Source organism: Cydia strobilella, chromosome 3 (assembly GCF_947568885.1).
Source record: "Cydia strobilella chromosome 3, ilCydStro3.1, whole genome shotgun sequence".
NCBI lineage: Eukaryota > Metazoa > Arthropoda > Insecta > Lepidoptera > Tortricidae > Cydia > Cydia strobilella.
The window spans coordinates 21,496,120-21,521,021 of record NC_086043.1 but is presented as its reverse complement, the minus strand read 5'-3'; the positions used below and the strand labels follow the sequence as shown (position 1 = coordinate 21,521,021).

General features: G+C 38.1%; 1 protein-coding gene across 1 annotated transcript in view; it reads left to right on the top strand.

Moving 5' to 3' along the window:
• Positions 1 to 24,902, top strand: part of LOC134756100 (zwei Ig domain protein zig-8-like) — a 660,767-nt gene that overhangs the window by 54,013 nt on the left and 581,852 nt on the right. Inside the window, exon 2 of the mRNA XM_063692913.1 lies at positions 22,045 to 22,181. Within this exon, the coding sequence (XP_063548983.1) occupies positions 22,121 to 22,181 (61 nt within the window). The 5' untranslated portion in view covers positions 22,045 to 22,120. The remainder of the gene's footprint in view (positions 1 to 22,044; positions 22,182 to 24,902) is intronic.

Genomic DNA, 24,902 nt, shown 5'->3' with positions numbered 1-24,902 from the left:
CAGCCGTTGGAACTAATTTTACTCCATAAGATTCAACGTAGAAATGCCGACAAAATGAGGTCAGCACCAGCCTAGTAACTAGTGAATAGCCATGGAGCCCGATTCTAGGGGTTTGTAATTTTGTAATTATTTATTTATTTATTTTATTTATTAGCGTAATGCTTAATATAACGCGTTTTCGAGAGTCGGATTCGCGTACGAAGGGTTCCGTACCATTACGCAAAAAACGGCAAAAAAATCACGTTTGTTTTTGTTTTAGCTTCAATGTTTATTTTATTCTGTTTTTAGTATTTGTTGTTATAGCGGCAACAGAAATACATCTGTGAAAATTTCAACTATCTAGCTATCGACCGATCCAATCGCTCTTAACCAAGGTTACAAAGGCGTATCGTCGCTATATTTACTCAACCTCATATCTGCAACAATCATTTGATAGAAATGTCGCTTTTCTTTCATTCGGAATACGGGTGTTTTTGTCATCAAATGAGTGTTGCAGATACGAGGTTGAGTAAGTATAGCGGCGGTATGTTCCTAAAGGTCGCAAGCTCGAATCTTGACCAAACTGGTAATTTATTTTATTTTTTCTTTAATTTAAAAATTCATAACGTCTAACTCCAAAACAAGTAATTGAAATCAGAAGCTGGCCTCTTAATAATCCCTTATAACACGAAAACCTAGTGGCCCGGCCTTGTGGTACAAAAATACATTCCAAAACAACCTCATTAATACATTAACAATACTAAAAGCTTAATCCTCATTATCTGCGATCCAATCCCTGTTTAACTTAAGCGCCTCCTTCAGTACAAAAGGGATTATCTTCTTAACCAAGTCACTTACGACCTTTTTTAAAGCCCGTTTTTAACTGGGCGCAGTTAAAAATAGCCGTCTTTATTACTCCCTAGCGCTTAGCGTTTAATCACGCTATTTCTGTCTCCGTCACGCGGTGATTTATCGGCCTCGTTACACGCGCACGCGTCACTTTGAGACGCATGTCAAAAACAAAAGAGTAACGGAATGTTTGTGCGATTTTGGGCGCTGTGGGTTGGTGTTAAGGTTGAAAATTGAATGTTTTTGTGTTTTGTGTGAATATTAGGAACGGGACTAGATTAGTTCTGCAATTATGAAGCTGTTTTAAGTGCAATAATGTAATAATGGGCAACTGTTTGGTTCCAATTTCACGTTAGTTCAGCGTTACGTCTATGAGGTTACCATAAGGCAAGCTTTTAATTTCACCAACGTGGTACATATGTGGTATTTTCTATAAAAAGGGACCTTATTGTCGATGGCGCTTAGGCCATTATAAACGATAATCCGAAATAAATACAATGCCGCGCGACGCTGTGCGGCGTAAGCGCCATAGACAATAAGCTCCCTTTTCATAGAAAATGCCCCATATACTCAGTGGCGTAACTAGGGGTGGGGGGGCAGGGGGGGTGGGCAAGTGCCCCGGGCGCCATCCAAGGGGGGCGCCAATATGGGCAAAAGGCAGCAGCAGGGAAACTTTTGTCAGTCGTCAGGGGGCGCAAATTTGGTGACTGCCCCGGGCGCCAAATCCTCTAGCTACGCCCCTGCATATACTTAATCAATATAATCATATAAGTATATACTCGTACAACGAAATTGACATCCGCGTCACAGCTTCCTGAGAAACGAGGAAAGAATCTCAGAATAAATCTTGATTATGTTTGGTAGAATTAATCCTGGTCATTTCGGTGGACGGCCGCGTTTGATTGACTTTTTATTAACCGCGGGTTAGCGGTCATAACCTCTAGTTGTGTTCATGTCATTGGTTAGTAAAAAATCGGCTTTGTTGGCTTAAGAAGATTCTTATATTTTCATTTCATTTCATATATTTATTTGCGTCAAACACATAAAAATGCATGATAATACAATTTAAAAATAAAAAAACAGAGATTAAGACAATACATATTAGAAATAATAATACACACACACATAACTTAAAATTAGACAGGTAAGTTTGACAATAATACATTAATATAAGGATCACAAATAATAAAAATTATGCAAAAAAAACAATAATAATGTCAAATCAAATATCAGATTATTATAGTAAAACAAAATGCGTTAGAATTGTAATAAAAGAGATGTCAGGTACATTGGTCAAAAACTTTTGAATCCTTTAAGTGGGTATATAATAGTATATATCCTTAGCCTTACTTAATATTATAAAGCGAAATTAACTGTCTTTCTGTCTGCTGTTAGCTCATCTAATTCATGCTTAAACCACTGAATCGATTTAGATGAAATTTAATATGGAGAGAGTTTGCAGAGAACTGGGCAAGAAACAATAAATGGGGCATTATCTATGAAAAGGGACCTTAGTGTCGATGGCGCTTACGCCGCACAGCGTCGCGCGGCATTGTATTTATATCGGAGCATCGTTAATGATGGCGTAAGCGCCATGGACAATAAGGTCCCTTTTTATAGAAAATACCACAAATATTTCTTTTAATCCAGTGCGGCTGTCCCTAGCCCATATCAAATCCTTGTAAGGGACAAACTCAAAATTCGTTTTTTTATGTTATTTAAACCCACCCAGTAAGGCCTCACCCGACACATTTTATGTTTTTACGCTCTCCTGTAAAACTTGGTCTGAAGCACATGGTTGGTTGTTTGGCTTGGTTGGTTGGTGGCACTGGGTTGGTTGGTTTGGTTTGGGACATCCGAGCAGATGTCTGCAAGCGATTCAAAAATTTTTTTTGAGTAATTGGACCGCTGTTTTAAAAGTTCGTGACGTGCGTGCACAGCTTTAACGCGCTTTGATCGCTTTTGTAAAACAAACCACGAGGTACCCACCATACAAATTTTGTTTTTCTTAGGGAATAAATATGGTTTGAAAGGTCTTTATTGTCAGTTGCACTCTCCCTTCACCATATCTTGCTCCCACCAAATATTTGAATATAACGGAGATGCACAGCGACTAATATCAAAAAGAGCAATTCGTAGTCCCAATGTCACTACAGAGCTCTGCTCCATAAAACAGTAAACAGATTCATGAAATGAATACAGTTTAAGGTCGTTCCGTCGGTTTGCCGCTGTCTCTGTCACATTTCGCAAGAAAGAACGGGAAAGATCATGCGCGCCAAGTGTCAATTTTGATCGAATTTTGTCGATTTTTATTTATTTTAAAAACGTTACCCTACAATATCGAAATTCGAAAGCTATGAAATTATTACTTAAGTTAAGATTGTTTTTTCTTCTTTTTTTATTTATAGTATCACATAATAAATAACCGAGTAAAGTTGGATTAAAAGTCCGAGTTAGAGGTTACTTTGGGAATTAATTGTATCGAGCGAAGTGTCATAATTCGTGTATCGGAAGCTATGATATTAAAGATAATATAGTCAAGAACTACATATATTTTTTCCACATCTACGAATATCAGCGCCTCTTAGAAAAACAGGATCATATAAGGAGATTTTTCGCCTTCTGGCTCAGGGAACCGCCTTAAGTGTAGCAATATGGCACGCAAAACGTTTCAAACTAGCTGCTGGGTTGTTATTGCTGTTTTATTAGCGAAATGTTGTTTTAGCGAACACTAGGTTAGATTGAAGTATGAATTTGGCCTTCGCAATGTTGCGGATTTTCAGTCGTACTAATTTGATATACTGCCAAAGAGACTTTGACAACAGACGGTGAAAGTCATCGAAGGTCACCAATGTAAATGAAAAGAAGAGATTTCGCAACTATAAACTTTTTTATTACAAAAATTCTAAAAAAGATTGTCAAAGGTGCAAGAAAAAATATTTTGATTGTAGCAAAAACATTAACATTTAAAAAGGACGAAAGATTGCGTAGCATTTCAATAAACAATGTTTTGAAACTAGTAGTTTACATGACTGGCACTGACATTTTATTTGATTATACACGACGTACGCGTGTTACCCTTATCAGGCATAATATTGTTTGTCAGAAATACACTTTGTATAAACCCCCACCACCACCACCTAAATATTATGCAATACATTTATCTGCCAAATCAATATTCTTTTAAAAGACTATTATGAACATCAACATTATGCCAAAATATGGTTCTGGATTATAAAACTCTGCGAAGTGAATGTAATGCTAGATGATGCGAAAGGTAATTCTGCCAAACAACATTTCTGCCAAGTAGCATTATGCAATACAAAAATATGTCAAAAAACTTTCTGCAACAATAGTGAACCGACGTATGCATATTATTGCTATATATAATATAAATAATAATAATAAATTCACTTTTTTCATTTGATTATATGAGCTGCTTATAGCGACACTATCACAGGGCCAAATAGAATCTTGTCAAGCTTTAAATTCTTACCAAACGTTTTCGTCTCAGCAAATCCTGGTGGCATATCGTTAGTATATTCATATTCATATTCATTTTATTTGGTAATATTTAATTACATGTCAACCTTAATATAAAATATATTACACATAGCATTATTATTATTAGAGCGTCTTATACTATGTATTAGAGAATAACTCCCTATGGTCGTAAAACGCCTGCTCGAAAAGCCTTTTTTTGAGCTTAGTCTTAAGTATAGGCGCACTTGGTGCAGCAGTAATGTCAGCCGGTAGGTGGTTGAGCACCTTACGACCCATGAGTTTATGTGAGACAAGGGGCAACTTTCCAGAGCGAGCGCTGCGGGTCGCGTACCTGCGCGTAGCCACATCATTGATCCCGGGTGTCGCATTTACCTCTTCTCGCGTAGTCACTGCCATTTGCAGGATTAAAAGTGAAGGCAATGTTAAAATACCTAATGATTTAAAGTGGGGTTTCGCCGAGTCCGTTTGGGGTACGCGCACTATGGCTCTTATTGCGCGTTTTTGGAGTCGAAATGCCCTCTCCCAACCGGCTGCCGTTGCCCACAAGTCGACTCCATATTGGAGGTGCGCATGCACGGTCGCGAAGTTGCAAGATCAGAGATATAATTGCAGTTTTGAGCTTCAGGTTTTTTTTTGAGGTTCATTGCCCGGTTTTTGGACATATTGTTCTCTTCAACTCCTGTGCCTATGTCACGTGACATGATTTATTTTGCCAAGTGTCTTGTGTTCTCATATATTGCTGCGTTGTGTGCCGCGTACTTATAGCGTTAACTGGAGACGAAGTCCTAACTTCATTCCGCATAAGACCCGCAGTCATAACTCTGCCGCATGTCGCAACGCAGTATAATACTGTAATAGATTAGGTTTTTTGCGCAGAATTTACTAAACTGAAATGATGTTTACGTAAAACTGATTGGATTGAATGCTATTTTGAGCATAAAAACACAAGACTGAAAGCTAACGCTTTTGATTTACATTTAGTAGTACTGCTTAGTTACATGTATACATGGATTTTTTACAATTAGAGGTTGACCCCCGTACCAGCAAGTTGAAAATACAGATCTTAAATGATGTGCATTCTTTTAAATATACCTACTTAAAAGAAATAAACACTTTAATAAAGTAGGCACTGCTTCAAATTACACCCTTAGGGGGGTCCCTTTGTTTGACATAATTATTGAAAGTCATAATGTAATGATTGTCATATTATCATTAGTCATAATTCTGAAACCGTTAACTTGTCAGGATTTTCCACAGGTTATCCTACAGATACGTTAGGTTAGGTTTGTTTTATGGCAATTCTGAAAAGTTACGCGTTTCTGAGAAAAACCAAATTATGACTAACGAAAATGTGGATAAACAATACATTATGACTTAAAACTATATGGGAAACAATAGAGACCTATACTTAGGTTTTCTAAAAAATGTATCTTGTACGAATGTTTGTTTTCCCACGCGTTTTGCAAATGAAATATGTACGTGAATAATGTTACTTTATGTTGACAAGATAATAGCAGTATGAGGAAATTGCCGCCGAAAATACAACGAAAGAATATTTATCAAAAATACAAATTACCGTTATTCCGCAAGAAATATGGATGAGGAATATGTAGCAATAAAATTTAAAATAACCTTAGTCGAATTTAAGCCGTCGCAAGTCACACTCACTCTACTTAATATCAAACCAATTTAACGGGTGTTTTAGAATCTGAATTGGACTCACGGTCTGCTTTCGGCCTCTTCAAAACTTAGGCGTCATGTCATATTAAACTTAAAAACATTTGAAATAAAATGAAAATATTATTATTATGGCATTAATATGGGTTTCGTACCATTACGCAAAAACAGCAAAAAAATTACGTTTGTTGTATGGGAGCCCCACTTAAATATTAATTTTATTCTTTTTTAGTATTTGTTGCTATAGCGGCAACAGAAATATATCATCTGTGCAAATTTCAATTGTCTAGCTATCACGGTTCATGAAATACAGTCTGACAGACGGACGGATGGGCACCGAAGTCTTTGTAATAGGGTCTCGTTTTTACCCTTTAGGTACGGAACCCTAAAAATACTTATATTCGGTAAACTCCCTTAGATGACACTTACCTATTTCGTATTCCTTGATGATACGAACAACAATAATTCCATCTTATTTGTAAATAACCCACGTATCCCGTAATCAGGGTGCCCATAAAACCTATATTTTTTATGGATGCGCTTTATGATGGCTCTAGTGCTCGACTCAACAGTTGGCCTGGCTCGGGCTGGCTCGAGCTTTATTGGCGGTTAACGCTGGATTGAACCGGTTTACTCAGTTTATGGCCCGATACGAATGTTTATTAAAATCGGAGGCGTTGCGATCGGATTTGTGATGAAATGTATTGTTTTGGCTGCGTGGGATAAATATATTCATTTTTATTTTATTTTCATTTTTCATTTTATTTCATAAAAGCTTGTCTTAATCGTAAGTTCAATTCTGAACCTATCCGCAGCCGCTTTGACGGTTCCGCCTGTACTATAAACAACTTTAAAAATTTCGAAAAAAGGTTCTCAATATTTGGGGACTTGTTTAATGAGATTGGACCGATTTGGAAATAGTTATTTGTGCAACAAGAGAGGAAAGTTGGTTTTTCTTGCGAGTGTTTATTTTGAGTCCCGAGAAGCGAAAGATTCTATAATTGAATCACGAGCGAAGCGAGTGATTCTAAGGTAGAATCTTGAGCGTAGCGAGGGGCTCAAAAACACGAGATGTAAAATAAATTTGCTCTCGTGTTGCACACATAATTTTTCACCTCAGTAGTGAGAACATATTAAAGGTTAAAATGTATTTCGAATTACACAGAATAAACAGACAAAAAGTATTATAATATGTACGATACGATAAGATAAGATACGATACGATACGAGACCGGACCGGACCGGACCGGAGCGGACCGGACCGGACCGTACCGTACCGTACCGTACCGTACCGTACCGTACCGTAGTATTAAGTTCATGGCCTTCACTAAATTAAAAAGCTACATTGTTTCACTCCCTGGAGTGAGGAAAGTCGCACTTTCCTCACTCCAGGGAGTGACGAAAGTAGGCTTGTTCGAGCTGCTGAGGTGAAAATTATTTTTTCGTTTGAAAGTGACTATATCACAGTTGGTGCCATTATCGTTACTCATTAGGTAAGGATCTAATAATGGAATCCTGAAAACATCGAGGGAAATCTTCCTATACCTAGTTACTTCTTGTATGGTGGCACTACTTACGAAGACCATAAAATAATGGCACTGTTCCGTGTTAGGACGTGAAATATTAGTAATTTAATACCACTTGTGATTTCAGTTTTAGACTTGAATATACAATTGCAAATCCTTGGCTTTCCGTGAATAAGGCAAGAACTTATTTTCAAACGTGTGAATTTATTTTTTGCTGCGAAAACTTTCACAACAAATGCCAGTGACTCAAAAAACAATTTCAAACGAAATTCACTTTATTTTTCCTCCTCACCCAAAACGAAATTGTGAACCTAAGCTTATTGCCAGCAAATGCCTTTAGATACAAAACAAAGAAACGAAATAAACATTTCATACCCATATCACCTTTTAGCTTCAGCAGACAATAGATTTCTTCTCCCCAAGTGTTATGTGTACACACTTCACGAGTGATACATATTACTTCCTTGCTATGCTAAAAAGTCGTATCATTATATATGTTGCATAGTAACATACGACGTTTTGGTATATGATATGATATTGGGTTACGTAAGACCCTAAGCGCGAATGTTTGCCTTGAGGCATTGATACATGAGGCAAAGGGGTAAGCACATACACGTATGTACCTATCTATATAGTTGGCAGACTCAAGTGGCAGTGAGTGAGTACTTGAGCCCGATTCAAATGTAACAACTTGTTACGGATTTGATCTTATTTTGATACGACCGGGTCTCTATTGTTTCCCAAAAAGTTTTTTTGTCCGCATTTTTGTTAGTCATAATTTGTTTGGTTCAGAAACGCGTACCTTTTCCGGATTGCCATAAAACAAACCTAACCTAACATATCTATAGGATAACCTTACGAAAATCCTGAAAAGTTAACGGATTCAGTTTTAGGACTAATGGTAATATGACAAACAATACATTATGACATATGATGTGTAAAGCCTGACCAGGAATATATGATCACGCACCATGTTACGGAATTTCACTGAAACAATTTTTTTCATACTATACTGAACTGTCACCCTATACAGCGCCCAGCGCAATAGCAGCGCCCTCTTGACAGTGATCATATATTACTGGTCAGGTTTTATCTGTATATACGTATACGTAGTTATAGGGCGCCGTATATACCTATACGTAGTTATAGGGTTACTAAAATTATGAATACCCAGCAATCTTGAGGCTTTTCTCTTGTAACTTCATCGATTCAAAACCTGATCAAACAACTTTCGCTAGATAGAAAAAATCACTGGTGTAGAAGGCACCTTTTTGCCCTCTCGTTAATAAATAAATAAGCTCCAAGAAAGTCGGCTGAGGTGGTTTAGGCATATCAAAAGAAGGTCGCCCGTGGACAACAGAGCCCTTACGGCCGGCCACGACATCGCGCGGCGGCGGCAGCGGCGAGCGGCGGCCATAGGTGGGAACGAAAGGTCCGATCGCTGTGTCTCGCTTTAACCTATGGCCGCCGCTCACCGCTGCCGCGCGATGTCGTGGCCGGGCCGTTAGCTTTACTTTACCAGGCCCAAACAGGAGGGGCAAACCAAGGCAGCGGTGACGTAATGTCATTAAGATTTAAACGCCTGTGGGTTAGAGGAAACCGATGTCCAGGATAGAGCGAAGTGGAAGGAAAAAAGTTGGAAAGCGGACCCCGTCACAGTACGGGACAAACGCTAGGAACATGATGATGATTAGATCGTTATTAATCGAGTTTATAGACAATACTCGTTTGCTTTTGGTCCCCAACTAAACAAGGTCAGTCATTCATATTCTTAAGAGACAGTAGTAATCACTTTATTGTACAAAACACAGGTTTACAAAAATACAGTAAATCAGTGTACTACGTAGGCGAACAACACGCGAACGCGAAGCGGCGCGAATCGGCGCGCTGCGGCGCGGGGTGAATCAATCCTTTGATACCTATAGAAGTGTCCTACGTGGGCGATGTCGTTGCGAACACGAACGCCGCGCCGCGTCGCGTTCGCGAGTAGTTCGCTTACGTAAGACGCAGCGTAAGACATTCTTAACCTTTTCTCAAAAGTTGTCCGAACATATAATTAAAAACCCAGTTTGGTTTAAAAGCATATCGCCTTGCTGCTTCTAGTGAAGTATAAATTTTTTGTTAGACATCTACTCGCAAAATTACATTTTATTAAATTTAATTAAGGGAAAATTCAAAAGTTCACCCTCGAAACTCTCGAATGAGATTCGAAGTCGCGAACTTCTGCAGGCTCAGTAAGCTTTTCCAAATCTTGCCCAAATCTGTTCAGGATTTGTGTATGATGAGTAATAAAACAAACATTTTTTTATATAACTAAGAGGCAAACGTACAGACAAATCGCTTGATGGTAAGCAATTACCGATAACATGGACACCTTCAACACCAGAGAATGCAAAATCGTTGCTGGCCATATAATCATAAATCATAAATTAATTATTTGCATGAATAGGGTTTCAAGTTTCTCCTAAAAATCCTAGTTTCATAAAGATGGGATTACGCTCTATTCTTGAAGGTTTGAAGGTCGTATCGGTCCAGAAATACAACGAGTGAGAGTTCATTTTACAGTTCCACGTTTCAAATATTAATGGAATAGATTTTAGGTATATTGTATTAACTACTTACCAACAGGTAAATATATCACAAAAAATGCGACAAATTTTCAATCCCAAATTCCTTTTCAAATCCTAACAAACTCCACAAACAAATGGGGATTGACAACATTGTGCGACCATTTTGCTAAACCGAACCCATTAATAAAGGACGCCGCTATACATTTCACATAAGCACGTCCCTGTCACCCTTGTAGGGCTTCGTCACGTAAAAACCACGATTTATTTTCGCGAAACAAAACTTTATTGGGAAAGTTGGGGATTCATTGCGCGTTCGAGAGATCTTGAAGAGTTTCGATCGGAACCTTCAATATTGCGGAGGATATTGGTTTTTCAAAAATGGAGGCAGTTTTTTTTTATTTTAATTCATAACTTTATAGGAAACTTAATTGTTTAGAAACAAATACGATGACATTAATAATCGAGTTTATAAATATAGGAACTCTCTACCTGTCACTGTCAATAGATTTTGCCCCCTATAAAGTCCGATGTCTGGTTGTTATTATTTACTTACTTATTTATTTATTAAAACTGGCAATACATTAAAGTACCAATGGCGGACTTAAATTTTATTCTTAGTGCATCTCATACCAATATTTATGTATGATCGAGATGCACGGACGAGTTATGTAAAATGAACCAAATATCAATTAAATCGGCCTCCAAGTAAACACATGAATATTTTCATCATTCAAGCTGAAATCACAAGGCACAAAGATGCGGAGGTATTAAATATTGTCATTTCATCATTTGTACCTATTGTTCTGAAATGAAATGATAATATTAGCTAGGTACTTACCTGTATTTACTGTAGAATACAGATGATAGCTACGAAATACCAGAGTGAAATAGTTCACATTATTAAAACAAAAAATTAAATATTACAAAATATTGCGTAATTTCACAACAACCATTAGCTAGAGCGTTTTAGCTTGAAATCATTTGGTAAATAGAAAAACTAATTAGTTTACGGGGAAACAAGGCCATTAATGTTTTCACGGGAATTTTATTCAAAATTTATTGCCATGTATAAGTTAAATTTGGCTGGACTATTTCCGTCGCTAAGAAACCCGGACAAGGCCGTGTGGGAACACGCATAATGAAGGGGTCCGTACCTTTACGCCACTTTTAGTTATATACATGGTATAATAATATACTCCGCCTGGTACTCTCTTCCGAGACTCGCGAACGACGTGACTGACACAAGACTACGTCATCGTGAACCTTTTAACAGCACAATGACGTAGGCTTCTGTCAGTCACGTGGTTCGCGAGTCTCGGAAGAGAGTACCTTGTTTTATTATACCCTGGTTATATATAAGTGTGGAGGAAACAAATTGAAGGGGATTCTAACTTCAAAACTGTTTAAATTCGTGAGTCTAAAGGTACATTAAAATGTACATATTCGTTGCAATCCAATTAGAACCTTTCATGAACTAAAGGTTGTCATTGTGGACATTTCACCGGCCAAGATATTTACAACTTGAGATACAACTTCCGTCCAATTTTGTTTCCTCAAAGTTGCTATAGGTACAAATTGAATAAAACTGAATTGTCCTTCATCGTAAACTGGCAAATTGAATTTCAGGGCAAATGAAACTGAAAGCGGTTATAATATTCGTTAGCTTTTAGCTTAACAAACAGGAAGCATTTTCAAGCGAATTTTTAAACATGAAAATAGATTTTGTAACTATGATTTAAAATGTAGACGCAAACTGACTGATTGTTAGCCTTGTGTTTCTGAAAGGCCTCGCAGTTTGTTCACACTCGGCCGGCAATTGCCTGATTCCTGATCGTCTAGCATGAGTTGCGATATTGCGCGCGAGTCCATACTTAAAGTCGTGCAAGATGTATGGAGTCGTGCGTGAGATCGCAACTCATGCTAGCCGGTCGACTTAAAACTTATTAGTCTATTATTATAATTATACTACTACTTCTTTGTATACTCAAGTCTTATTTAATACTTATATCTACGAGCATAAAGGACTGTAAGCACGAAGAATTTTATACAGAAATTAGGCCAGTCCGGTTTCCTAACAATGTTTTCCTTCATCGAAAAACGACTGGTAAATATCAAATGATAATATCGCGTATATCATCATCATCATCATCATATATTTAAGAGTTATACTCTTGTCGGTGGAGCGATTTCCATATGTGTCGGTCCTCTGCCTTCTCCTTGACAGCCTGATACGACACGACGTTGAGTTTTCCCTTTACTTGATCTATGTATGTTCTCCCTTCAATTATGTTATGAAAATTTATCGGTACGAGTCAGGATTTGAACCCGCGGCCTTCGGATTAAAAGTCGCACATCCTTACCACTAAGCGACGATTATTGATTGCCTACTCAATACATTGCAATCCGCACTCAAATACTCCAACTCGCACGAGCGATCCATTAGCAGGCAACGGAACATGTCTGTCCAAACAGTGTTGCTATGGCGGATAAACAACCTGTGCACTGTGTTGCCAGATGCAAGGACAAATCGAGCAGCGATTCCGGTTTATGACAATGAGGACTACTTCAATTCAATTCAATCACCTTACCACTAAGCGACGCTTATATTTACCTAATGATTGCCTACTCAATAGATTGCAATCCGCACTCAAATACTCCAACACGCTCGAGCGATCCATTAACAGGCAACGGAACATGTCTGTCCAAACAGTGTTGCTATGGCGGATAAACAACCTGTGCACTGTGTTGCCAGATGCAAGGACAAATAGAGCAGCGATTCCGGTTTCTGACAATGAGGACTACTTCAATTCAATTCAATCACCTTACCACTAAGCGACGCTTATACCTAATGATTGCCTACTCAATAGATTGCAATCCGCACTCAAATACTCCAACACGCTCGAGCGATCCATTAACAGGCAACGGAACATGTCTGTCCAAACAGTGTTGCTATGGCGGATAAACAACCTGTGCACTGTGTTGCCAGATGCAAGGACAAATCGAGCAGCGATTCCGGTTTTTGACAATGAGGACTACTTCAATTCAATTGAATCACCTTACCACTAAGCGACGCTTATACCTAATGATTGCCTACTCAATAGATTGCAATCCGCACTCAAATACTCCAACTCGCTCGAGCGATCCATTAGCAGGTAGCGGAACATGTCTGTCCAAACAGTGTTGCTATGGCGGATAAACAACCTGTGCACTGTGTTGCCAGATGCAAGGACATATACTTAAACTCAATAGGGTATTTGACTGTATTTAAAATAAATTATTTTACACCATGCAAGTAATAAAGCACCAGAAGATTAATAGAAACACGTAGACAGCAGTTATTTTTAGACACAATTTCTATTTTAAAACCCGTATAAAACTATAAAGAGTAGATTTGATCGTGACGTCACATGCTAGTGTTTCATATAAATTCCATATTAGCAAAATCGTTTTAACAGTTCGAAATAAGATAGTGTCATACCCTATTCAATCATGTATTAATAAAATCACAATATTACACGTCACAGCATAGTTAGTTAGTTTTGCTGGGCATTTTCCGCAACTCGACATCCAATGTGCCTATTTTGCGTGAAACGAGGTAGCGCTACTCTAACCACCCCAGCTCCTCCACGAAGCCTAGCAAGGTATACAGGTTGCTAGTTGCTTCCTTTAGTGTGCATGGATTCCCTAGGTATTTGCTCCTATATACTTCTACCTGTTTACAGTCTAGGAGAATATGTTTTGTTGTTTCTTCTTCTGCCATGCACGCTCTGCACATGGGGGGCTGCACACGTCACAGCATAACTAAAGACTGTTATGTGAACGATTGAGGAATAGATTTCTTTTTCTGCAAATCTAATTCCAGCCCACTTTAACTTGAAAGATATCCCTTAAAGGGATAAGTTCGCCTTTGTCCTGCCTATCCTTTGCCATATTTTTGTTTTCACGGTTAATGAGATAAGCCTGGTGACAGACGGACGGACAGCGGGGTCTTAATAATAGGGCCCCGTTTTTACCCTTTGGTTACGGAACCCTACAAAGACTGTACCGGTGTAGTGTAGTTTGAGTTGAGTGAATCACAAAAATAAAAGTTTATAACATTATATGTATAAATGTGCCATTTTCAACCAAAAGGATACTTATTGTCGCTTGTCAGTAAGGCGCTATTTCCATATAGCTATTTCGACAAGCGACAATGTGGTACCTTTTGGTTGAAAACATCACAAATATTGGTTAATCCCTAGTTAGCATAAAGAATATTCCCGTGAGTCTCTGTCCAGTACCTACAGCTGATAAAGCGCCGAAGCTAGGGATGTAACAATGCACGATTTTGCCGATACGATACCGATTTTTGAAGTAAATAATCGGCGATACCGATAGGTACAGATACCGATATCAATGGCGTATAGTAGTTAGTTAATAAATCAAATAAATAAGGAATTATATACTTAATATGCATAAAACATACTTATAATGGACACACGATTTTGTGAAGTGTGAAAAACTGTAAAAAAATAAAGAAAATGCTAAATCAAAATCAAAGAAAACATTTATTTAGGTAACCATCAAGCAATCAAAGCAAAAGTAAATCCAAATCAGTAATTATAGTTCACTTTAGAAAGATTTTTGTTATGGAAGAACAGTTTTATTCAAATTATTAGCAGCGTCGTTTATTTCGCGAGCTTTTCAAACTGTGATATCGGCTGTATTTAAATCGGCGATGCCGATATATCGGCCTGCCGATTACATCGGCCGATATATCGGTATCGGTATCGTTACATCCCTAGCCGAAGCGTTCGCAAGACTGCCCCAAATCTCTTTGTACTTTGATTCCGGCTCTCGGTATTGCACGAAAATAAACTTTTAATTTTCTCTCTCAAAGCGAATCTGGCTGCGCATTCCCACTGCATAACTAGGCAAATGCTCAGGGTAACCAAACCAGTATTACTGGGTGTGAGCTTGAGAGCCATCCCACACTAGCGTCTCCCGAGCCACAGACTAAGTAATAGTATTATCATACAGAACGGCCACGCACCGCCCCGCCCCGACTCGAATTACCTCGCCCCGCGACAGAAATCTGGCGGACTTCTGGCGTACTCTCAGTACTATTTTTAAGCAACTTACACTATGACGCATGACGCGTGTACAGACGTGCCGTTCACACATAGAAACGCAAGTGATTTTTGATGTATAGCGTGTCCGCCCTGTGCCCGAGCGTCGGCGACTCGGCTAGTCAACTCTATGGCTGCTGCTCGACGCAACGGTGGCGCAACTGCGCAGCGACGCTATTTTCCATAGCGCTGACTGACGCTGACGCTCAAGAGACGCTGGTGTGGGGTGGCCCTGAGTTTTTGGAAGAACTTTTAATTTTCTCTCTCAATTCCCTTTGCCTTGTCAGCTACCTAAATGCTCAGGGGAGCTGTGTCTTTGACATTCACAAGGAGCCCCAGGCGCTAATATCGATTTAATAATTTACATTTGTCTTCCTTTATGTATCTTCATTTGCATGTTTGATATTGAAAAATAATTATTAATACTTGCTATGTATGATTTTATAAAATGTACTGTATGAAAAAGCTGTTTATAAAGGCATATCATCCAAGCTTCAATCAATATGAATCAATCAATCAATCAAACTTTAATTGATAAAATAGAAGTCCGGAGTCTAGAGCTTATTGTTGATTGATTGATTTAGTTCCGACGGTTCAAGGACAATTTGGTGACAAACCAACTATGTACTACACGGTCGAACTAGCTAGGTCACATTGGTCGGAAGCCTCGTTTCGTTTCGTACTTATGGTCTATACGGGCCTTTGGGTGTCACGTCGACCAATCTGTGATCTATTGTGATGGCCCTTTAAAGTTCATTGCTAATGCCCGTTGAGTCCAGAAAATTCCAGATTCTTTGGGCCGTAATGTTCTGTACCTCATAGGATTGCAGTACGTGCCGCCCTAAGTGGATACTTCTTTTTGACATTAGTTGTCACCAGGAACAGAAATGTGCATTGCAGTCTCCTCTGACTCCTGGCAGAACCTGCATGTCGCATCTTATTTCTACCCAATTTGAAACATGTGTTTGTTCAACTTACAGTGTCCAGTCAATATTCTAGTCACTGCGCAGGCTTTGTGTCTTTTGAGACCTAGAAGCTCCTTAGCAGTTTTGCCGTTTTACCCTTTAAGAGCTTACTTACCCGTCTGTTGAAAACGTCGCCCAATGGTCATATTTATTGTATGGACTGACATTTATCTGACAGCCATACATTTGACGTGGCCCTCCCCCGCAAAAACCTGCAGACTGTTTTGTACAGAAAATTACAGACAAGGCGACTCGCTAGCACTCGTTCGCCAATGGAATGTAGGCGTGGTCGGATCGCGGTCACAAAGGCGGCTAAAAGGCGGTTGTTTAACGGACTTTGTTTGAATTCGGCTATTTCAAGAGTTCTGTTTTCAAAATTGTAAATACTTACATCCGTGCATCCTGTGAAAAACGGTTATGACATCTGAAACGAGTTCACTGGGTGTCAATTTAGATTGGTGTCTGAATGAACTATTTCAGTTTGTTAGAAGAACTATTGTATATAACACGTTATAATATAGTACTTGGTAAATAGCCCATTGTAGAAAGGTCTTGTAACTACCACGAAATTGCATGATCGGTTAATTTTAATGCCATAAAACTAGGATTTAAAAAGGACCAAAGCAACTGTGTTTATGGCATCGGGTTACAAGAAAATGTTAGTGGTCTGTTAGCTGTAGACCTATAGACCTCGCAAATCTGGAAGACCACCATTTTGAAAATAAAAAGAAAAACAAACTGTCTCACCAAGAAATAATAACAAAATAAAACTTTCTCACAAAATTAGAATAGGTTGAGAATTGTAACCCGAGGAGAACATCCTTACTTACAAAAGCATATAGTCCAAACTGGAACGGAGACCTTCGCTACGCTCAGTCAATAACTTTAAGTCATCATTTTCTACATTTAAATTGCTTGTTTCTGAATGAACGCCCTAAATATATTACGCCCATTTAGTTTTCATTCTCTCGATTTAGTTTTTAGAGTTTAGCGAATCAAATGAAACGTAAATTTATTGCAAAATATCTCTATTGGACCAATAGTCACGAAATGTTCCGCTCCGCGTACGCACGAGTTAACTAAAACATCAGACTTAATATTTTTTCGCCGCGAAAAAGCTGATCGGTTTTTTCGTCAAATTATCCGTTAGCGGTCGAAAAGCCAAGGTGTCGAACAATAACTGAGAATGATGGAAATTGATGACTCAAATCGGTGACATGGGTAACAATTAAGTAAATTATATTGTAGGCTTGAAAATAAATCATTTGTTTTACTATGTCTGCCGTTATAAAAGCCGGGCCGGGAACATCAAATCACACATCAAAGTGCCAGCAGACGAAAATTTGCGCCTTTATTTGAGGCAGTCTCAAAGCTGTTGCTTATTTTTTAAACTTTACATTATGGTATGTACGTTGGTTCCAATAAATACCATTTATACACTGTCATGACTCATGACTACCACCGTATACTGGAATTAGTTGAATCGCGGGGAAACATTGATCATCGATTTTGGAGACATTTTTTGAACCAAAAACGTCACTTTTGACACTGATATATTAGTATCATATCGGAAACAGATTGAAAAACTAAAATTACACGCCTTTCATTCAAATCCCGTTTCTCCTACTTTTTAAGTTAAGGATGTCCCTGGGGCGTTTTATTAGCCCCTTGGAATTCCAATATGGCCGACGCAACTCGCCCGGCACTAATTATTTCTGCTTCGCTTCCTATTTATTTTTGGAACTCTAATTATGTGATGTTCGAAATTTGGCGAAATTAACTTGAAAGTAAATGCTAAAATAATATTAATGTATTTTGTGTTACGGGTAATTTTGATTACACAGGTCCATTGGGATTACTTCGAAGGTTTAATTTTGAAAATAGCAAATAGCTATAAAACCAGAAGCACTTTATGCCTTAACAACTCTTACGTTATTGCAACACTTACCCAAATATCTAAATAGGGGTCATCCATTAATTACTTTTCACGTTTAGGGGGGGGGAGGGGGTCAAGAAAATGTGACAAGGGGAGGGGGGAGTGACAAACTTTGTGACGTCACTTTAAATTATTTTATTCGCTGTACAGTTAAATCACAAGTTTTTGGAACGATAATCGTTTTATTCGTTTAATTTTCTTTCCTAATCAGTTTTGGGTTATAAAATTACTAAAATTTCTTTTGTCAACTATATTTTGAGAAAATATTAATAATACTTAATTCGATCTGCCGATTTTATTGAAAAAATGTGACGTCACACCAGGGGAGAAGGGGTTTGCCAAATGTGACCAAGTGTGACAAGGAGGGGGGGAGGGGTCAAAAAACCTCGAAATTCGTGTGACGTAATTAATGGATGAACCCATAGCTTACTGTGGCTATAGTACAAAGTGCTTCTAATAGTTTAGAAGATATTTGTCATTTTCAACCATTCCAATGCTTTTCATTGTCCTTCCTCTAAGCACCTTTTTATCTAAGCTTCGGTTGTATCATAAAGGAAACTCCTTTAGCAAACTCCCAAGTTGGTGCGAGCACTAGCTTTTACGAAAACTTCTACCATCAGACCTTCTACCCAAGGGGGCCAACTAGGTCTTATAAATTAGTTGCCAAGCGGACCACATGCTCTCATAAGCCATTGCATAAAGCCGGTAAAACGCCAGAAAGGTGATTATCGAAATTAAACTATCGTGAGACATATTTCAAAATATTTAGATCAGTACGGTTTCACTCACTATTATTTTTAGTCGCTTTTGGCGACATGTTTCGGATGTTTTGGTGTAGCGGATGTTTCGTGCCTGAGGAAGGATTCCCGAAGAATCCGAAACATGTCGCCAAAAGCGACTTAAAATAATAGTGAGTGAAACCGTACTAATCTAAATATTTAGAAAGGTGATTAACAAAAATACTAAGAAAGGGGACGGGAACTCAATTTGATTACATATAAGTAGCTTGTTAATTAGCGTATTATTTAACTATGTCATAATATACCATAGCTTGTATGCTTATTTGCCACCTGCGTGACATAAAAAAACAAGTTCTCATTTATTTTTCGGTCACATACTGCTTTCAAATGAATGATACATCTCTGCTGAATTGCTGGATTCTCGTCTGTTTCCGAACGTGATATCAATTTTAATAATGGTAAGCTGCGAATGACGGACTTCGGTCTATTAAAAACGTGACCTTTATAAATTGTTTACTCGCATACTGTAATATTGTAGCGGCATAATTGTAGTTTATGTGACAGCTACATAATGAAAGGCATTAAAATACATGTAGGATTACTCGCTTTCAACTTGTTTCATAGAAACATCACACGAGTGTTTTAACTTATAATACTTATGAAATAAAACTATGAAAACGGATTATATCGCGTATATTGAATTTATAATACATCCCGACTCACCTCACATCCCCGTTCGTGGTCAACGGGTGACTGAGGAAAAATTACAAAGTGCAAAAATACCCACATACTAAAATAATGAACAATCATAGACTACAAACTTTAAGGCTGGTTGTACTTGCAAAATCGGTTCATAAGGCTAGTTATACACTACAATTATTTTCAAGTAAAGATATATATATACGCGATAAAAACTACGCCGGCTCCAACCCTACACCACGGACCCGACAAGATTTAATTCCCTCCTAAATTGTAGGAGGGTATCCCAATATGGGACCGGCAACAAACTCGGCGGGACACATCTTTTCAAAACATCAGAATGTCCAGCATCATCCAACACTAAGGTCTCACAGTCTATGTCTCGCTTGCTCCTTTATCAGATGGACTACAGGATCCCAAGCTGGTGGTAGAGAAAAAAAAAAAAATTATAATACCTATTTAATTATGATCGGTTACGTACACTACTTTATCTACACACATATATTATAAGCTCTATGGATGTGTCCAAGAACCGTAAATTACGGTTAGCATAAATCCCGTCACAGACGGAGAGATAATATAAAGATACGGCATCTTACGATATCTTTAACGTACTATATGACAGTCTACACACGAAGCTGTAATATATATTTTGGTATCCTTCGATATCTTATCGCAAACCATCTTAAGTTACTTTAAGACGTTATAGTTCGATATATTACGATATACTTTGGTATATTTCGTCTTGCTTAGCGTACGTACGCTACTCGTAGGTTCGCTATCCCTTTCAAAGGGTGCCGTACCCTGCTTAGTCTTATTGACAGAGCGTTAGCGAAGGTCTCCGTTTCAACTTTGGCAATAATGCTTTCGTTTGTTCGGATGTTCTCCTCTAGAGCTCGCAATTCTCAGCCGATTCTCGTGAAATTTTGCGAGCAGTGAATTTAAGAAATGCCTGTATGAATTTTTGGTACAAAAAGCATACTATTCGATAATGGAGTATTTACTGGACATGTTTTGAATTTAAGTTGTTTTAGTTTTAAGTACGCTCTTATTTTTGTTTGACATTTAAGATACTATTTTCATTTGACATCATGTTATAAATAGTGCATGCTCCATCTCTTCTTGATTATATTTGTACGCCAAATGGCAAAACATAGTGAAACATAAATTATTGTATAAGATCTATATTTAACCTATGTTTACACATAAATAAATTTTGATCTTGCAGACTATGTTTAAATAGATTTTCTAATACAGTTGCTCAAAAAGTGCTACTTTTCGTGGCTGTTTAGCGTGCGGAAAGTTGGTTTTCGCGAACTAGTGCTTTTTACTTTTCCAATTTTTTTAAATTTTTACTTGTTTCAATTCATGACTACTTATTGATGAGTGTTAATATTAGTTTCCTTTAAACGTCGTAATCAACATAAAAACCTACTATTAATGTAAGAATACGAAAAATATGCATATTTTATTACTTACCTCTTCATCATTATAAGTATTATAAACACGTTTATTTTTTAATGTTGAAAAACCGTTCTTAATAAGTTGTCTGAATGGAACGGAACGTCTGTCAAAGAAGAGGCGTATTTTCTTACTGCAAGAATGTTTTAAGTTTCCAAAGGCAACATTCAATATTATAACTATATTTAGGTAATAATAGTACAATGTTTTAATATTTACAACTGTTTCTGTCTTATAGAACATGCATTTGAAAAAAAAAACTAATTGAAATGGGTTCAATAAAAATCTAGTCTAGTCGAATAAAAGCTAGAAAAACACCTCTTCATAATGTCAATGTCAATGATGTCACAGAATTAATAATTCGTATTCCTTTCCTTACTTGTTGCTTTTCTTATTTTTTCGCAACTGTATTAAAAAACGTCGTTCGATACACGTGCAGAAATGTCATTCTTCACTCGTCCCGAGTCTTGCCATATCTCGGTATTCGTGAAGTAATGACATGCTTTCCGCACTAGCATCGAAATGTACTATTTTTTCCGATTAATTTTCTGGAAATTTTAAGTGTTTTTGGTTTTAAGTTATGCTCGCGAGGTCTACAGCTCACAGAGCCATTACTTTACTTCCACTGAAGCTACGCTAGCTATTCAAATAAAGTTGTGCCGGCTCTAACCCTACACCTATGCCCTGAGAAGATTTAAATCCTCCCTCAATTGGAGGAGGGTATCCCAATATGGGACCGGCATCGGCAACAAACTCGGCGGGCCAGCACGTCGCAAGTTTCGCGCGGCGTGCCTATTCTTTTGTTCCTTTCTGATTTCCTGGCTTTACGCTCTTAATTATTATGCTTGAAATAATGATATGTGGTATTTTCTATAAAAAGGGACCTTATTGTCGATGGCGCTTACGCCATTATAAACGATGCTCCGATATAAATACAATGCCGCGCGACACTGCGCGGCGTAAGCGCCATCGACAATAAGGTCCCTTTTCATAGAAAATGCCCCATATAATGTTACCCATGTTGTTGCAGGTGCCGTGCCGTGTAGAGCTGCGAGCCAAGTGCGCGAGTGAGTTAGTGTAGTGACCGGGCATGTGGCGGTGAAGCGATGCGCGAACGGTGCCGCGGCGCGGCGCTCGCGCTGCTGCTGCTGACACACTTCTCTCCAGGTTAGTGTGGTTTAGTTGGTTATTATTAGCTTTAAATGTTGCTTATATGTGGGAGAAAAGATGACGACAATGATTGGTAAGAGCAAGTTTGGTTATAAATATCTTATTTCAAAATAAATATAAAACATGTAAGGTTGTGTCCGATACCTATAAAGAAATGGCATAAACCATATTTTCAGGCTAAACACCTATAAAAGGCACTTTTAAATCAAAATCTAATCAAAAAGCATTTATTTCGTTAAATAGTACATCATAACACTCACCGTATCACTTTTGAAACATAATATTTAAAATATATGTTGCAAAATGCCGATTTCTTATAATGTCAAATTTGCACATTAATCGTTTCGATATTCTTTTTAAAAATCTATTCAGAGAACGATAATTCATTATCTATTATTGTTTCGGCATATTGTTAAATAAATGATACAAATTAACTTCTTCTAAAAACGAGTTTCGTTTTGACCTACTCTTAAGTGAAACTTTTGAAGGTGTCATTTATAACCTTAACAACTTGGTTTCCACATGTTCACCCTCGGAAAGGGCGGAAGCGGTCATCCTACTACACAAATCACGTAGTATCACTAATGTCGCTATAAACGTAATGAAATAGATCCCGCATAAAGGGGCTCGCGTGCATGTAATTTACTAAGTGCCATTTCAATGTGACCAAATTGCGTCACAGCAGACGGACACGTAATATGATAATTCGTAAATTGTTTTATCCGAAAACTTTCTTGGCACTCCGATCTTTATTGAAATTGAAAAACGCGGGGCGGACCGGGTTGCATGAATAAATTCGATAAAATTTACTTAATCGTAAAAACTTGGGAACATTGCTGTTCAGAGTTCGACCCGTGTGTTTTTATCAGTAGCGCAGGCACGGGAGTCAAATTTTTGGATAATATAGTATAAGGTGGCCTCAAGATCTGTCAATCTCGTAATCCTTTATTCGTCGCACTGTTTGACATAGGCCACCATCATTTTACAAGTCCTAATTGTAGCTTATTACTGTACACCGCCCCCCCAGGTAGCACAGTAGCTGTATAGCAGCCGAATAATGTCTGGGTAACAGCAATACCTGTTACTTGCTGTTACCGAGACATTATTCGGCTGCTATACAGCTACTGTGCTACCTGGACCGTCGCTCAAGCTTTGCTTAATAACCTCCTAAGACCCAGCAATGTGCATTACAATGTCACTCCGTTGCAACCTAATTTGAACCTTTCTTAAATAAATAAAGTATCGTTTATTTTGTTTTAGGGCTTTCTTAAACAAAGAAAATGTATCCCAATTAATGCAACAAGGTTCAAATTAAAAATAGGAAATGGTGGGTTAAAAACTAATTACGTTTCAAATTTGGAGCTTGTGGGTCTGCTAGAAGTACCTTAGAATTATGATGATCGAGAGTGAGTGTGGCAGTGACAAAACTAAGGAACTTTGACGTGGAATATTTCTTAACCTACATGTTCAAATTACATGTTATTGAGAATATATCTAAATCATGTTATGCTCTATATATACGTCATTGTAAATTCAGGGTTCTAGCTTTAGCTATCACAAAATTACAGTACGTTGAAAATGGCCTGAGTGGCTTCGAGAAAAGGATGGTACAGTCGTGCCTCTTTGTTTTGCTCGACTTGGCGACTAGACAGCCAAGTCGAAGTGAAAGGCCTCATTTTTAATCATGTTGAAGTTACTTTTAACTTAAATTTTAACTGGTTCCCCTGAGGCGAATCTTCGCTGTTTCTGCCAGCAATGGGAACATTGTTTCAGGACTTTACTGACCCAATATCGTTTGAAATTTGATGATATCGCGCTCAGATATTGAATATTAGCCTCTCCCGTACAGTATTGCGGGGTGATGTGATTTAGTGACCTTTCGGACCTTTACGGGTCGCATTTCTCACGTGTTATAAGCTTGTTACGAATGTCTTTGAGCACTGGGTTCCTTCACGAAGGAGTTCAGATGTGAAGAAAGTACTATTATGGAGGTAAAAATTGTATACTAGATCAACGTGAAGGGAATCATTATCGTTGGTTACTTGGTTTTAATGAGGTAAATATTTCGAGTTATAGGGATTTTGGGGTATCAAGCGAAGGGGATAGCATTTTACTAGATCAAAGTGAAGGGAATCGTTGGTTACTTTTGGTTTTAATGAGGTAAATATTTCGAGTTATAGGGATTTTGGGCTATTAAGCGAAGGGGATAGATTTGACTTACCGAGGTTCCACTGTCTTTGAACTCACGGCTTTGCGTGGTTTTTGCCAAATTAAGGGTTAATAAAAATTTCCTTTTGTTTCGATGGAGAATTGGAGATGTAATATTGAGTAAGTAATTGGATTCCTAAAATAATTTTAACTGAGACACGACGATCTCACATCGTGTAATCGCGTTGTGGCTCTAATGAAGCAAAATACATCCCGACGTTTTGAATCCTTTACAGCGGTCTTGGTTAACGAGAGACTGATTCAAATATTATTCGTTAATATTTATTGTAATAGTAAAATACGGAACTTTTACTATGAACGTTTCAGTACCTCTAGTGTACATTCGATAGCGTGACGTGACGTACGCGTTTGCGTTAGGTCTCCTTTTGTATAGGATTTTGAGTTTCCAAAACGTCCCGCTTGGAGCGCTGTTCTAAATCCCATACAAAAATAGATATAACGTGCACGGCTGAGGAATGTTAGGAATGTTGGGCGTCATGAGAGAGTGGT